Genomic DNA, 12,720 nt, shown 5'->3' on the forward strand with positions numbered 1-12,720 from the left:
ATAGGTTAACAGTGTGAAGCTTTCAAACCCTTGAGACTAGGACACATGGTAATTTTTTTTTTTTTTTTTTGCTTAGGATGACTTTCCTTGTTATCTCCCAGAGGGATACGATTTCTTCCCGGGACGATACACATTTTACAATACATCGTCGGTCATTAAACGATTATGACCATCTACCTAATAACGCGTGATCTTCATTTTGCCTTCCGTACATCTATTGAATGTAATACGAATGTAATGAGATGTATGGCAACCAGACTGCATTTAATGTGACTTCAACGCTGAGGTAAAAAATGAAGTGAAATAAAGTTGGTGTTTTACGTCCAACAATTATGCCCTTTAGGCCAAAGGAGACGATGAAATTGGTGGAATGAATATGTGGAAAGAAACAAGAGAGTCCCGAGAAAATCCACAGACACGATGTTGTCTACTACAAATTCATGTAGCAGGGGATCGAAGCAGGGAGCCTTCGCACCAGAGGTGAGTGCTCTACCACGGAGTTACCGTGACTATGCTAAAATAGAGAGAGGGAATGCCATGATAGGGTGGGTGTACTGTTTCATGATTTCTATTGGTAGTCAAGAGTGAAGTCCTGTGAGTTTGAAGGTCATGGAAAATATAGAGGAAGTCTTTCCTATATTCCTCAAACTATTTGTGTACATGATGAACGCAATGGCTGAGTATGTTATTGCCTTGGAAAATAACACCATCATAAAATAGAAATGTAATATGGTGTACCAAATCTGCCAACAATCGCTAAGGGGCCGAGTTCTTGCCATATAAATATGCGGCACACCATTGGACTAAGAGCAATTGAGTAAGCTTTAAAATAGTTTTTTTTTTTTTTTTTAAAGAAAAGTCACTCAAATTTAAAGAGTGCGTCATGAACAAGGAGGGGACATCTCTGGTCATACAATCAAATAGTTCCTTAAACCCAATATCTTTCACTCATGTTAATAAAAAGAGTATTTCTCTGAATGCGGGTAGTTCAGAAGCTAAACGAACGGGGCTATTCGTAAGAAAAAATAGAAAAATGTTGCCGATTCACTAATAAACAATTTAATTCAGAGTTCGTTCTCCTCACAGAAAAAAATCTTATCCGTTACTAACGTTTCCTACCTTTCAGTCTATTAGTTTTAGAAGTTGTTCGAAGAATTCATCAGTTGCAGACTTATATCATAATAGTTTGCCGTGAACGAGTGGCAACTTAAGAACTGATTTCCGATTATCGAAAATTGACACGCAGTTCACATAAAAAACTTTGAATGCAAAGTTTCGAAAATACTGCCCTAGAGCATTTTTTAAAATTATTATTTCAACGTTCCACGCTATGCTCTTTAGATTAAAGGAGACGGCTTGGAGTATTCGTTTCACGACATAAACTATATTTTTTTAAATAAAATTACTGTGAATCACTGGCAAGTGTTCTGTCGTAAAAGCCTTGTTACCGGTATTTTACAATCCATTGTAACAAAATGAATATATGTGATACTCAGTACCAACATTTCCTGGTCATTACCAGCTCTTCTTCGTTCAGTCGTATTCTTGTATTCTCGATTACATTTTTCTGCCTAAGGACTTTGCTGTCCAGTGCTCCTCTCCAGGCAGGGTTGGCAAAAACCATGAAAAACATGTTATTGAAAAAAAAAAACAACAACAGAAAAACCGTTTTTTTTGTTTAAACCAGGTTTTTTTTTGTTTAAATAATTTGCTCTATCAATTTATATCATACATGGACAGAAATAAGTTTGTTTCGCCTTGGTGTTATTAATGCAACAACTGGGTTACGCTGAAAGGGGTCAAGTAAGCTTAAAGCGGAATCCAAACTGCTTCTCGGCTTACATTCAAGAGAAATTGTCCTCCATTTGGACTTAAAACCGGGACTAACTGGCCACAAATGTGATACGTCTACCAACTCACTCACGAAGGACTCCTGATAAAAATAAGTTGTATTGATCTTTATATATTTGTTAATATAGTTGTCACGAAGAAGGACAAAAAGATAAACAGTTACACAAGTGAATCCATTATACAGAATTACATATGGACAATTTCAAAATACTGCAGAGTACAGAACTAATTTAGTCTAAGTTAGTTCACTATGACTTTTGTTAGTCCAAATTAAAGAAATACTGCGACTTAATTTGCATATTAATAAGAAAAGTGAATAAAGATACGAATTATTTGAGTCCATTTTGGCTCTGACCCATTTAGAATTTTTTATTGCAATTGGATAAGAATAATAACGAACTATATAAAAAAAAAAAAAAACTCAAAAGAAACATTCATAAACTTATTTTTAAAAAAGTTACTTTTGTAGTATAATCTCTTTGAGTAATGAATGGGGAATTTAGGTCTGAATATAATACGAATATTGTACGGGAGTGAAACGTAATAATCCACAAATGTGTGCTCATCAAGATTTTAGGAACACTTACACTTTTACGAACATTTTTTGTTTTTAGTTTTAAACCAGTTTTTTTTTTGAAAAAAAAAAAAAAAACAAAAACAAAAACAGCTGGTTTAAACCAGGTATCTGACAAGTAAACCTTACGTTTGGGTGAATCGAGTTGCTGACTGAGACACATATGAAAAAGTAGTACTAAATGTGGTAAGTATTTCAGTGAAGTTTTAGGTGCGAAGCTCCAGGGGTTTAGGAGATACAGCTACCAGAACATCACATGGAAGTACACAATAGTCTTCATACAGTTGGAGGTAAAAGCCCTGTAAGACCTCTTGTAACGACAAAAGGTGAATAACAAATATATGGGTACATATTAGGACTAGGGGGAAGTCATATAGTAAGGGTATACCTGACGGCGGCCATCTTGAAATCCGCCATTTTGAATTAAAGTTAAGTTTTTAAAATAGGAATAGGGTCATGTGATACATGATTTAAGGCTCAAATTTAATCAGAAGAACAATGGTGACGTTAATTTTGATTTACGCGCAATTGTTAAAAAGTTACAGGCAAATTAAATATTGTTGCAGCATATGTATTAGTCCTTTATCCCACCTTGTAAATTTTGTGTTAATGATAATAATTAAATAAAAAGGAGGTGGATAAATATTAGGTCTATGGTAAGAGTTGCCTTGATGGCGGCCATGTTCAAATCCCCCATTTTGAATCAGACAAAAGTTTTAAACAAAACGCATGACAGTGACACCATATTAATAGCAAATTTTACCGTAAATCCAACAGTATAACCATTTTTGCTTTATCATTAACCAGCACAAAAGTAAATGGGAATAGAGTAATGCAATAGATGACTTCGGGCTAGAAGTTAATCAGAACTACAATGGTGGCGTTACAATGTTAGTTGTTTGATGCTGTACTTGCACGCCATTTCGTTGTTTTTCGTGTATCCTGTTCACATCTATTCCTCGCTCGCTCTTGTCCTCACTGTACTATTGCTCACCTTGTCTGTGCCACGCACACACGACAACATCTTTCTTGTTTGTTGCTATGCTGTTTGTTTGTTTTTTTTTGTTTGTTTGTTTGTTTGTTTGTTTGTTTTTGCTTTTTTTGTGAAAGGGTAAGATTAATGGGTGTGTGCGTGAGGGGATGGTTTTATATTAATGTCTTTTAGTTTTGTCTTGTTGTTGATATTCTGCACCTGTTTAACCCGCAAGTGCTCGCGTGGAGGTCTATTTGACCCAAAGGTTTTATGCAGTTAAAATTATAATATTGTATACGAGTTTCAGATCTCTTTCTTTCAGCACCTTCCTGTTAACCTTCCTCCTTGAAACAAACAAAACAAATTCAATATTGCTCGAGAGCTTGAAGTGTGAGGACGGTTTAATTTGACTCTTGGGTCAATTTACCCCCATGCGACTACTTTCGTTACTTTTCGCATTTTCAAAGTGCGAGTAGTTCAATAGGAATGTGACTGTCAACGTTTGGACATTCTTTATGAAGTGCTTCATTAGATTTAAAATTGCATATTGACTGTGAATTTTGCACGCGAGTAGTTACGAGTGAAGTGCATTGAAATCAATATTATTTAGTTTCTTCCATTCTCATTTGAGATGGATCCTGCAGTTGTTGTGGCAGCACTGGCCGCAAAGTTTGGGACGAATGAAAGAGAACTTACTCGGAGGGAAGATATCATGTTCAGACAAATTGTGGAACTACTACAACAGGATATGGACGTAATTGAAGAGATCATGACATTAGGATTTGCGTGTGACAAAAACGATCATGATGAAATGGATTTCGGTGACAATGCTGATCAGCAGGAAGATGAGGAAGTCGCTTCATTGTCACAACAGTGCCAATCACCGCATGTATCGAGTTCCAGCGCATCGGAATATATCCCTTCACCTCCAAAGAAGGTAAAGACATTAGATGACGACTATAAGATGAGAGCATACATGTTCTGGACCACTGGTGAAAATGGCGAGTTGCTGGTTGAGCGGCGGAAACCATCATGTGTGAGGAACAAATTTCGACTGATAAAGAATGTGAAGGTTCTTTATGATTTCGAACGTCGTTTGGCAAAACCGTCGATGCAGAAGATAAATGAACTTGTTCTCGAAAAATTCCGTGAGATGGTGGAAAAGTGCGCGATTATTCATGACCGGACAATACGACTTTGGGCCATGCAAATTAAAGCAGAACTGGATCCGGGAAACACGATTGCATTCAAAGCATCGCCATCGTGGCTGGACAAGTTTAAAAGGCGTAATCACATTGTCAGTCGTGCAATTACTCATCGCGTCACAACGACATGGAAGGAAAAAGAGGCGAACTTGATGGCAGAAGCAGATGACTTCGTGGCATCAGTACACGAGCTTATGATTACTGATGACATTCCAGCTACAAATGTCTTCAATGCTGATCAAAGCCGCTTTGAGAAAGAATTACATTCGTACAGGACGTTGAGAATAAAAGGATCAGTGCAGATCAGAGCAGCAGTTGGATCTGTTAGTGCAATATCTCATTCCTATATGATAATGCCTATTGTGTCAATGGCAGGAGAAATTCTACGTCCCATGTATGTGCTAGTGGCTGAACCAAAAGGCAGTTTCCCTGCATCAAAGCCGGCCGATCCGGTTAATATAATCTCATTTGCTGGTAAAACAGCGAACATGACAAAACAGGATCTTAAGAATTTCTATACAGAAGTCATGTGGAAAAGCATTCCACGTGATAGAAAGACAATCTTGCTATTACTTGATTCGTGGACTGCAAACAAAGACGACATTCTTTCGTCACAGTGTGTGCCCGAAGGAGTTACACTGATCAAGCGACTGATACCTAGTGGTTGTACTGGCATGATTCAGCCTCTAGATGTTCACTTCTTTCGCCCGTACAAAGCATTTGTTCGTTTCATTACTGATACAGCAGTAACAGAAACTGACGTGAACATATGGCATCGTGATAGGTTCATACAACTTCAGTCGTTTACAATTTACCAGTTCAGTGCTCCTCGTTTTCGCAATATGATTCGATTCGCTTTCAATCAGGCTGGATATTTGAATGAAGAACCTGGACATTGGATCGCTCCTTACGATTACTGCTTTGACGGAATTGTTAACGACAAATGTGTGAAGTGTAACTCGATTGCCTTTGTCAGGTGTGCTCACTGTGAGCAGAGCATTTGTGCAAGTCATGCACTCTTTTCTGAACTACATATCGATTGTACTAATTGAGGACTTTTCTGGAAGAAAGACCCAAGTTCAATTATGACTCACTTCCACTTTGGTCATTTTTTCTTCAATTAGCAACTTGTTTATGCGATAACAAATGCTGGTTCATGATAAAGTAAAAATGGTTATACCGTTGGAAATTTGCTATTAATAAGGTGTCAATGTCATGCGTTTTGTTTAAAACTTTTGTCTGATTCAAAATGGGGGATTTGAACATGGCCGCCATCAAGGCAACTCTTACCATAGACCTAATATTTATCCACCTCCTTTTTATTTAATTATTATCATTAACACAAAATTTACAAGGTGGGATAAAGGACTAATACATATGCTGCAACAATATTTAATTTGCCTGTAACTTTTTAACAATTGCGCGTAAATCAAAATTAACGTCACCATTGTTCTTCTGATTAAATTTGAGCCTTAAATCATGTATCACATGACCCTATTCCTATTTTAAAAACTTAACTTTAATTCAAAATGGCGGATTTCAAGATGGCCGCCGTCAGGTATACCCTTACTATATGACTTCCCCCTAGTCCTAATATGTACCCATATATTTGTTATTCACCTTTTGTCGTTACAAGAGGTCTTACAGGGCTTTTACCTCCAACTGTATGAAGACTATTGTGTACTTCCATGTGATGTTCTGGTAGCTGTATCTCCTAAACCCCTGGAGCTTCGCACCTAAAACTTCACTGAAATACTTACCACATTTAGTACTACTTTTTCATATGTGTCTCAGTCAGCAACTCGATTCACCCAAACGTAAGGTTTACTTGTGAGATCTTTTTACCAGTTTAAAGAAATAAATGTCAATATAGCAAATACATTCAACATTTGTACAGGGAAGAAATTCCCGAATTTCCTTATCCTCCAGGTTGGGAGTTGACATCCAGTTGTAGAAACTGCCAAATCAAATATGGATCAAGAAAGAATAGACTAGCTTCAAATACTTGAAGCTATTGTATTATCTAATGCCTAGCTTGAATTATTTAGATGTTGATAAGTGATATTACTTGTATTTACGGTGTGATGTCAGTAGTGGCGCTAGAGGTAAGTCACATCGCTAAAATATTAACTTTCATTGCTACAAAGTAAGGAAACAAAGCCTACCTAATGTAAATGGACTAATTCTTGTTCAGAGCCTTTTTTTTTTTTTTTTTTTTTAACGACCTCCATCACTGGACTTCACTCGCTTAGCGAACGTATTACTGAACAGTGCCAAATACTTGGATATAATTGTTAAATACTCGAAAAAGTAAAATAAAGAATGTGGGCGCGTGGAGGATTTTAAGAATATTGTCATTGTAGCACGTTTTCAATGTTACAATGTTAGTGTAAGATAGGCCTACTGACATTGTATGTTATCACGGTTGTTATCAGTGTTCAACATCATTAATTCTATGCTCATCTTCACAAAATCCCGTTTATCGTTATTGCAGTTACGCTACTAATCCTCACGACTCGATACGCTTTTGCAGTAGTGTCGGTGTTTTATGGCAATGCTGAAAAGACGCAGTTCTTTGCAACTCCATAATGACTATGTTCTTCATCAGAACGCAAGCATACTATTCCAATGAAGGAAAGAAAGGAAAAAGATAAAACTAGCACGTGATATTTCCATTGTCTTTGCATTACTGGCAATCACATTGGCTATTATGTACCTGACTTGTTATTGACTACAAGTACTGCAGCCATAAATCAAAACATTATATGCTGAAGCAGTTGACGTTATTCCTATTAGGTCGCAATCAAAATGCTATTGTATAGCTCTTATATTGTTGTTTTCAAAGCTTCTTTCAAGTATGCGAGCTCGTATACCTAGAAAGCTTTTGATCACAAAATCATTTGAATCCCTGATAGTTAGCGACATAATCCTGTTTTTATATTTTTAGTTTAGTATCAAATAAACAGAAGTATGAATAATCGGTAATTTGAAATTGTGTGCCTCACGGGTGTGTATGTCACCGTTGGTAGCTGTAAGATAATCGTCTATCGTTATACATAATCGCTAATCCGGCATCATTATTTCAGATATTTCTGGGATATGGTGGTGGGCGTAAGCTCAAGGCTCTCCGATATGCATCAAACTTGGGGCGGCGTTGATCAAGAAATACAGTAATAGCGAGCCTAGTGACAGACCACATGAAACTTTTTAACTGTTACTACTACTACTACTACTACTACTACTACTACTACTACTACTACTACTACTACTACTACTACTTATTATTTATTATTATTATTATTATTATTATTATTATTATTATTATTATTATTATTATTATTATTATTATTATTATTATTATTATTATTATTATTATTATTATAAAACTGTCCAGAATAATAAAACTGAACAGAAAATATGGTGTTCCAGAGTTATGGACCGTCAAAGTTGAAATTTGAGCTTACTCAAATTGCTATTTTGAACAAACAAAAAAGAATTGAACAAACCTGTTAAAATGAGGTATTAAGAATGTAAATGATGAGGCGGTTGTTGTAAATGCACTTTGAATTTTAATAGAAATTTGCTTTTTTAAAAATTCAATTAAGGGGAAGGTTGTTGTAAATGCACTTTAAATTTCAGTAGAAAATTATTGAAAAAAAGTTCAATTAAGGGGAAGGTTGTTGTAAATGCACTTTGAATTTCAATAGAAATTTACTTTTTTTAAAAAATTCAATTAAGGGGAAGGTTGTTGTAAATGCACTTTCAATTTCAATAGAAATTTGCTTGTTAAAAAATTCAATTAAGGGGAAGGTTGTTGTAAATGCACTTTCAATTTTAATAGAAATTTGCTTTTTAAAAAAATCAATTAAGGGGAAGTTTGTAAATGCAGTTTGAATTTCAATAGAAATTTGCTTTTTTAAAAAAAATCAATTAAGGGGAAGGTTGTTATAAATGCACTTTGAATTTCAATAGAAATTTACTTTTTAAAAAAATTCAATTAAGGGGAAGGTTGTTGTAAATGCACTTTGAATTTCAATATAAATTTGCTTTTTTAAAAAAAAATCAATTAAGGGGAAGTTTTTTTCGCAATTAGGAAAGTTACTAGTACCGTTGAATATTTTTCCCAAAAGGAAAAATATTAACATTAGTTACTTGTGAGATAAAATATATTCCTTTATTTTCTCCAAAATTTTCGGCAATCCATTTATACTGAAGTAGTCATATAATTTATTAGTACTTTGTTAGCTTCTGATAGATATTTCATCTATCTAAAAATTCAGCTGTACTCGTATAGAGATTAGACTGATTTTATGCGCTTTGTATTGTCCACCGGACAAGGATGACAAGGAACGGTACATCTGGATGACTTTAGGAAAGGACAGCCACTTTAACACGCCAGAAAATTAACGTGAAGTAATTTGATTATTTTGTTTTTCTATGTTCATATATCCTTTGGTTAAGAACAAAAGAAATTGTTCAATGTATCCTTTCACTATAACGATACAAGCTTCTTTATTTAATGTGCGCTTTCATTATATCGATACAATTCTTTAGTTTAATATCATGTTCACGATTATGCTATAGTGTTAAATGAGACGGGCAATAAATGTATAACAATGTAGATGGAAGTCTGTGAAGTGAGAAAGGAGAAAACAAAGATCTCGGACGAAATCCATAGACTCAGCGATATCTACAATCGCACATGGCATGTAATGAGGCCGCCTTTAATCAATCCTTCGTATTCAAATTGAACCTTCTATCGATAGACCCATCAGGTACATTGTTTCGATATGCTATCGATTATTACTGTTAAAATTATTCGAACATTCGTTATTCTAATATATTTTAATCGTTTTTCGTATGTATTGTTCACCAATGAGACTGCTTGAGTTTTAGGTGTTATTCGAATATAGTGTTCGAAAATTGGATTTCCTAATTTTTAATCGTAATGCTCAATTTTTAATCGTTATTGGAATATGTTCGAAAATGAAATTACGCAATTCTTAACAGTGTAATTAACACAACAGTAGTAACGTCAATAGCTTATTTCCCTATATAAATTCAAGAGATTGCACTTCAGGGAGATTGTGTTTGCTTCCGGAAGCCAGAGCATTGTATCCAAGATGTACTCCAAATAAGGTTTGAACCTGCGCATATGCTTATCGAAAGCAAGTACTGCCATACAGTGGAGCGTAACCGTAAGTGAGGTTATACTTCAAGGAATCTTACATATGCCAATTGTAACATGGTATTGATGTGAGTTGTGGCCTACGTTGCCCACCGTTACAAAAACGTTCAAAGTTCGAACAAACAATATATTCAAATATAATTTCGCTTTGTTATATTCCTGATATTTCTCTAGCTTCACCAGACTGATCTTTGACTCTGTTAAAAAAAAAAAAAAAAAAAATTAAAAAAAGCTTTGTATATTGAACTTGTGCTTTCGGAGACCTTTGTAAATTATTTTTTCTTCTTTCTTTTCTCACAATGAAAGCAGGTCCAGTATGTTTGGCGTGGGTTCATGATGGAACAATGCCTGCTTTTGTTGTCGTTCAGTTTGAAAGTTTACAAATAGGCTATCGTCTGTGATCTAGATTTACTAGGGTAGTCAGCTGGTGTGCCGAAAGCTGAGCAGTCGCTCTTTCAGTTCGAGACGAGCTAAAATTAACGCGGAATTCTTGAGAATCCCATCATCGTTCTAAGCGCTCAGTATTCCAGGTGGATGAGTCCTCGTCGAAGGGTGGTGGTGTTGCATTCCTTGTTCCCCTAGGACCCACATCAAAGTGAAACAATATCAGTAACAGCGGATGTTGTGCTCTATTCACAGTTAACACAACAAATAGCACTATGTAGTTTATGAAGGAAGAAAAAAAAGTACATGCAAACTACGTACCTACAACCACACAAAATGATCTTGGGCTTTTAACAGCTTCCTAATTGTGTACTGCAAAAATTAATTCTGTTTTGGCTCCAAGTGTGGTGTTTCATAAGTATTGCAGGATTTATGTGTTATTGAGGTATTAAAAAAAAGTTTGTGCGTAACTTGTGAAATTCAAGAGGAAAGCAGATCAGAAAAAGAGATAATCGCGGCATCTCGCACAGTTTAGTGGAAATATAAAACTGTAAGAAACGTATAAAGATCGTGAACACGCATGACCACTAACTATCTGTTTACAAGGAAGAATTTTAAAGCTTGCTACAAACCAGTATGCCCTCTTATGTGGTACAGTGACAATATGTCAACGCTTTAAAGGCGTATATTTATTTGTTCATGATCATATTAGCAGGTTTAAATTTAGAGAAAAGGATCACAACCTGTCACGTATTGTGATGTATGGCGTCTGAAATGTGTCGTCAGACTTGAAATAAAACAATTCGTGGTTGGTGCGTCATGTTTGAATAGTTGTACTTCTTTTTGTGGTCGTTTTGTCGTACTCTTGACAAGCCCTGTAGGAATCTCTTGAATTCCATTTTAAAAGTTTGCCACCCTTCAGGAGAGTTATTTTTCAGTGCGCCAAAACCTATATATAAATATCTCGGGGACAGATACGGTGCGTATTTGGCAGTTTTTACTATGGAGGAAGAACGGATTGAAGAGAATACAGCATCAGCTGTCACTGATAAGGCTATTTCGTTGCAGAGAGCCTTCAAATGTGCGGGATTAAAGCAAGTAAGTGAAAGTATGTTTTTTTTTTTTTTTTTTTTTTTAAACACAACTTTCTCTTGTATGGTGTTCTCAACCAGCCAGTCACTACGTATCATTCACAATTTCATCCACGTGTAACATTTTAGAAAGGCTGTTAAAAGATTCGTCTTCGATTTTATTTAATTTCACAAGGCAATTCCTTTCTTTGTTACTGTATCCGGAAGTGAGTTGCCAATATATTTCCGTTTGTAGTACAAAAAGCTGAACATCAGGTCTCGTTAAAAGCACTTTCATTCTTATTTATAGATATAATTATGTATCAGTCAAAGATGAAACTAATTTGTCTTTTGAATCTATATGTCAGTGGTTCCCAACCTTGAGAGGGTGAAGAGCTAGCAAGGGGGCACTGTTGGCAAACATAAATTACATTCGTACGTAGGCCTACTACGAATGTTGCCACAAAACCGTACAAATACAAAATACATATATATTGAGTAAGAAATGTTCCATTAAGAATAAAGCTAGTGAAAAATAATACTATACTAAAATTATATGCAGAAGTTTTCCGGGAGATAAATTGATATGAAATAATAATAATAATAATAATAATGTTGTTCTTACTGCTGCTGCTTCTGTTGAAGATTTGAAAATTCAGTGCTGCATCTGAAATCACACACACACACACAAAAAAATCAGACCAACAAGCGGCAGGGAATGGAGGGGGCATAAAGTATACAGGGTTCACAAAGAAGGGTGGGTAGTGTTCAGGGTTCACGAACGGCAATGCCAAGTAAACAAGGTTTGGAACCATTGCGGTAAATGAATCGAGGGCTTTTACAGGATGATTTTTCAGTTATACGTTACGTCGAATCAATTGTAGATATTCTCTCATAATATCGTCGTTACTACAAGAGGAACACTGTTGATCTTAAAATTCAGTAATGATTAGTTATTATCAGAGGTAAAAATGAGGGGGAACGCGAGGGGACGTCGCTCTTTCATTTCCATAAAATATCTGTGACGTCCCCCACTTCCTATAAAATAATAGGCAAAAGGGGACGGCGTAACGTCGTGCGTCCCCCTACCTTTTCAGAACCACTTTTACACCTGGTTATTACGATGAGTGATCAGAAAGTGAGGTTACAAAGTCTCCAGTGAAACGTGTATATATTGTTTTATACAACCAATACAGCCAACAGATAGTACGTACATTAGGTTATTTTTGGACACAGTCTCCGTATCGTTTGAGGCACTTGTCGCATCGTGGGACGAGTATCAAGATTCCCCTCTGGTAAAAATCCTGTCCTTGAGTGTTCAGCTACGTTTTGACGAAGTGTTTCATCTCGTCTGAAACGATGCGACGGCCTCCTAGGTGCTCCTTCAAGTTCAGGAACAGGTGAAAGTCGCTTGGAGCGAGATCCGGGCTGTAGGGAGGGTGGTCGTCGATGATGTTCCAGTGAAACTGTTTCAA

The 12,720-nt window shown here is 35.9% G+C and overlaps 1 protein-coding gene across 2 annotated transcripts in view; it reads left to right on the plus strand.

The window, feature by feature from the left end:
• The window catches only part of ASPP (Ankyrin-repeat, SH3-domain, and Proline-rich-region containing Protein), a 185,886-nt gene that overhangs the window by 40,225 nt on the left and 132,941 nt on the right, over window positions 1–12,720 (plus strand). Inside the window, exon 1 of one of the 2 annotated variants that reach the window (XM_081772129.1) lies at window positions 10,334–11,273. The exons of the other annotated variant lie outside the window; for it this stretch is intronic. Coding sequence (XP_081628255.1) covers window positions 11,178–11,273 — 96 coding nt within the window. The 5' untranslated portion in view covers window positions 10,334–11,177. Of the gene's footprint in view, window positions 1–10,333; window positions 11,274–12,720 lie in introns of those variants that run through there. 2 annotated transcript variants of the gene reach the window in all.

Source organism: Thermobia domestica, chromosome 9, assembly GCF_964235325.1.
Source record: "Thermobia domestica chromosome 9, izTheDome1.hap1.1, whole genome shotgun sequence".
Lineage (NCBI taxonomy): Eukaryota > Metazoa > Arthropoda > Insecta > Zygentoma > Lepismatidae > Thermobia > Thermobia domestica.